The 4,633-nt window shown below is 40.8% G+C and overlaps 1 protein-coding gene across 1 annotated transcript; it reads right to left on the bottom strand.

The window, feature by feature from the left end:
- Positions 1–2,111: 2,111 nt before the first annotated feature.
- On the bottom strand, positions 2,112–4,407 carry LOC311101499 (piggyBac transposable element-derived protein 4-like; the record flags this gene model as incomplete). Its single annotated transcript, XM_084142648.1, has 2 exons — positions 2,112–4,162; positions 4,313–4,407. 2 exons carry the CDS (start codon positions 4,405–4,407, stop codon positions 2,470–2,472), a joined length of 1,788 nt encoding a protein of 595 aa, XP_083998774.1. The 3' UTR covers positions 2,112–2,469.
- Between the last annotated feature and the right edge of the window lie 226 nt (positions 4,408–4,633).

Below are 4,633 nucleotides of genomic sequence, written 5' to 3'. Positions count from 1 at the left end.
CATAACTAAAAATACAGGAAGGGATCACTATTAAAATACAAGGGTTAAATAGTATTGGTGTGTGAGAAACCAGCACAAAGAGTATGGGGAAGTCACATGGGGTAGTGTGACCTTAGGGTAATGAAAGAAAGAGACAGGTGAATCATAGACATAAGGAAAACAGTCCAATACTTAGATAAACAATTTGATGTAGTATTTGGTGTTAGATTTCCAGGGGAAAGTGTTATTAGAAGAGAGAAGTGTAAGCAATTGTTATGAGCAAAAATATAGGAATGTTACAATAAAACAATTGGGTTTTATAATTTGGAAGAATTCAAGGGAGAATGTGAAACATAATGATTTGTCATGTAGACAATGTTAATAGGGATGTTTTGGATTGGAAATTAACTCAACTGAACTGTTATGATCTGTCCTTTCCTGAGGTTACAACGGATGGTGTCGTAATGCATTGCAGAGATCAATTGGCTCAGAACGGTGTAAACCTCAATAAAAACCAAAAATCCTCTACTTGGCTGAAGAGGAAACAACAAAGGCGTTGAAGATGTTCCTGTTCGACCCACTTCTGCATCAAATTAAAGCAATATACTGGGTTGCACATGGACAAAACAGGATGATGGTGGAGGTGTGGTGGTTCAGGTGTGACATTGGAATTGGGACATTGTTATGGGTAATTCAAGATGAATTATGATGAACTATGAAGAAAAATGAAGACGCCAGAAGATTGAGTGCCGGTAGAGGAAGGAGTGTTAGTTGAGGTAGTATGTTGATTAAGGAGGTATTATACACTACTAAATTTATAGTAATTTGGACAATGCATTGGGGTACTGATCTGATGTAATTCTTGTTATGAGGAAGTTAATGCTAGAATTAGTATAATATAAATATACATTCAGCCAGTATTGATGTGCCAAGGTGAGAGTTTTAACTTGAATGATGGAACAAAGGTGACTAATTAAGAATTGTCATTTTAAGTTGTTTTGGGTAATTCATTTGATTATGATTATAAATTATAAGTGGACTGACTGATCTGAATAACTTGTAATATTAATGCTTAGTGATGTTGACATGGCAATTAATTGATTAAGATATGGATATTGATTATTTTAATTGTTATAATACTTGTGATATGAGTAATTAATTTTTGTATTGATGGGACAATATTATAATGTCCCAAAGGGGGGATATGTGGTGTTATTTTATGTATCATGAAGGCAAGTGTAGGCAAAGGTAAAATAATAATATTAGTAATAAACATGATTATGTTTAAATGAATGTATGTGCTCTGTCACAGGGGCTCCAAACTGTGGCCATGGGCTTGTTATAGACACATGGTATGCATTACTGTAGTTTTTTTTAAAGAAGGGCCTAAGCCACGCAGCCAATAGAATGATAGAATGAGAGGCTTCATATAGAAAAAAGCATTCATGACCTTTTGGAGTGGACATTATGTGACAGCTGGATGTTGAAAAAGAAGGACGGTGCAGAACTAAAATAAGTTAGGAATGTGCGCATGTTTGTTTATTTGTGTGTATAAAAGAGATCTCTAAGTCAGAGAGAGACAGTTTATCCATGGAGAAAAAACTCAGGCTTTTTGTTATGCAATAAAGAGTCTAAATTCTTGAATTCACAGGCTTCCATGTCTATAGAGATATTTTGTTTGAGTTGATTATTTCTTAGTCAAATGTTTCTACGACACTCATCCCTCAGCTTTGGACTCAAAAAACAGGGGTTGGGAAAATGCTTTGTTATTGTTTGAACTGCTGATTGCCACTTTAACATTACATACCCTTAATTTATAGAATAATTAGGAAATTAGGTTAATGCAATTCAGGACATGAAATGAGATGCAACTTGCAAGAACTGGAAAAAAAGCTACAACATTTTTTTAAATTGCATTTTAACTCTTCGGAGTCTGGAGCTTTTTTGGCCGTTTTTGGGTACCTTCAATTTTGCCCTGATATACTACATAAAGAAATGTTTACCAGACCAATGTTGGGTATCTTTTTTTTCAGCACAACCTCACCTATATGATCTGTTAGTAAGTTTTTCACTTTGACATACTATTTCAACACACTGGACCCAAACACACACAGAAAACACAAAGTCCGTTTAGAAAAAAGATGGTTTTTTTATTGTAAAACCCTCAAACATGGTGAACCAAGCATTTAAAAAGCTTCAAATTGAACCACAAGGTGCAAATATGAACATATAAAAGTATTTTGGTGATATATACAAGCAATAAATAACTATTTACAATAAAAAGTAGGTATAACCACTGGCGTTTTTCTTCTATTCTAACCCTAAACCTTTTTGTGCCACTCCTCAAAACAGTTTCTGTCCAAAATGAAAAAAAAAGCTTCAAATTGAACCACAAAGTGCAAATATGAACATATAAAAGTATTCTTGAGATATATACAAGCAATACACAACTATTTACAAAAAAAGTAGGTATAGCCACTGGCCTTTACCCTATTTGTGCCACTCTTCAAAACAGTTCCTGTCCACAATGACACAGAGAGCCACATCACAGGCCTTGCACTTCCATGGTGTGACAAACCTCTTCTTGTCAACTTGTTTACAGCGTTGACAAACCCTGCGGCCTGCTGTGGCTTTGTCTTTGGCCTCTGCAACATTGGCAATGGCCACAGAAACATGGCTGGTGCTTTTTTGAAGTGGAACCCCTGTCTGGGTCACTCCGCACAGCTGGGCCACAAGTTCTGCCACAAAGTTCTTGTGCGTCATGGGTGTGACCTGTTGGGTCGCACTGATGTCACAGTGCAGGATGTATGCATTTGTTGTTCCCATGTCCAAAAAATGCAGGAAGAGGGTACGGTACCAGCGAGCAGTTCTGCGATGGGTTGAGTAATACTGGAGAAGCTGGTCTGACAGGTCAACCCCTCCCATGTACTTATTGTAGGCCATGATGGGGGTAGGGCAGGGAATGTCTTTTGCTACCCAGCGTCCAGGTCCTTCCTTCACCTTCCTCTTGATTGTCTCGCCCGAAAACGCTGGGTGGATTGTGGAGCACACCGACACCTCCCGCGTATCCATCCACTTCACAAAGACCAGGCGATCCTCTCTGATCCATCTCACAGACCCCCTCTTCGATTTGCTGGTGAGGGCATTTTCTCTGCCACTAGGACACCCTTTTCTGTTGCTTCTGTAGGTCCCACAGGCTCCAAACTTCATACTTCCCAAACTCAGGAACAGTTTTGGGCTGGTGTAGAAATTGTCCATATAAATATGGTATCCTGTACCAAGATGTGATGGCTGAATGAGGTCCATAACAGCATCATATGAAAGTCCATGCACGCTGGGTGTGTGTGCTTTCCCAACATACACGTTGAAGTTTAGAGTGTAGCCATTGTTAGACTCTGCCAACACAAAGAGCTTGATCCCCCATTTGTTAGGCTTGTCCTTCATGTACTGGGTCATGCCAGTTTTGGCTTTTGTAGCCACCATCCTCTCGTCGACTGACAGTTCCTTCTTAGGATGGTAATGAGCCTGGCAGGCAGTGCGAATGTCGTCCATCAGAGGTTTGACCCTGAACAGTTTGTCATGCTGGGGTGTACCTTTGCGCTGGTCATTTATGACATCCTCCTCTGGATCACTTAGGTGGATGTTCCATGAGATGGACCGGAATCTGTCTCTTGGCATGACCTTCGCTGGCAATGAAACAGACAATATGTGGCTTTGTTTCCAGTAGTCCTGGATACTAGGCAGAGTCACCAATGAGGTGTAGATGAGGAGACCCAGAAATCTGTGCAGTTCCTCCACATCAACGTCAGTCCACTGATATTTGCTCCCCTTCTGCTGATTTCTTGCTGCCTGTTTGTTGGTGTTTCTGCAGATTGTCCTCATTGTATCTGCGGCGAAGTAGAGCAGGAAGAGGTCCTTTGGTGTGTGCCCTGAATGCAAATCCACCTGGGCTCCTGGTGGTCTGCGGGGCATGAACCTACTGGCTTGTGGGGCAGTGTCAGGATCAGTCTCTGTTTTCCATGGCTCAGAGCTCTGTTCTGGCTGTGCTGCTGACTGGGCTGGAGATCTTGACCTGGTCTTGGCCTGATCCTTCCTTCCACGCCCCCTCTGTGATGGCCTCCGTCGGCTTGTTGTGGGGGTGGGGGCTGTTGATGGCCCAGGCTGCTCGTCGTCGTCGTCGTCACTATACAAAACAGGTAAACGGATTCAAGATTATTCAAAGTTCAAGATGTTCATTGGCATTTGCACTACAGTGAAGTAGAATAGAATACTATAGTAAGATAAACGAAAGCAATAAAACAAATTCATTTTAGAAAAATGTTTGTCTTCTTACCTCACGTTTTCAGCAACAAAATCAGGGTCCTCGAAGTCATCCTGGCCACTCTCATTGTCTGACGACGAACTTTCCAAAGTTTCTTCATCGCTCATTTGGAATAACAAGTCGACGGCTTGTTCAACGTGAAGTGTGCGCCTCATATTGCTTCACAAAAACGATACTGCTGACAATAAAACTCTCCAAAACTACTCATGAACTGAACTAATTCCTCTCGTTCGTTCTTTCGCAATGGCTAGTTGTCATGGGAATGAATGTTTATATACTCGTGTGCATCCTGAAGAACCGGGTTAGCACAAGCACACGTTTTTTTCCGTTCCT

Source organism: Coregonus lavaretus, assembly GCF_964263955.1.
Source record: "Coregonus lavaretus genome assembly, chromosome: 26".
NCBI lineage: Eukaryota > Metazoa > Chordata > Actinopteri > Salmoniformes > Salmonidae > Coregonus > Coregonus lavaretus.
The sequence above is the reverse complement of the archived record's forward strand: the minus strand, read 5'-3'. Positions and strand labels throughout refer to the sequence as shown.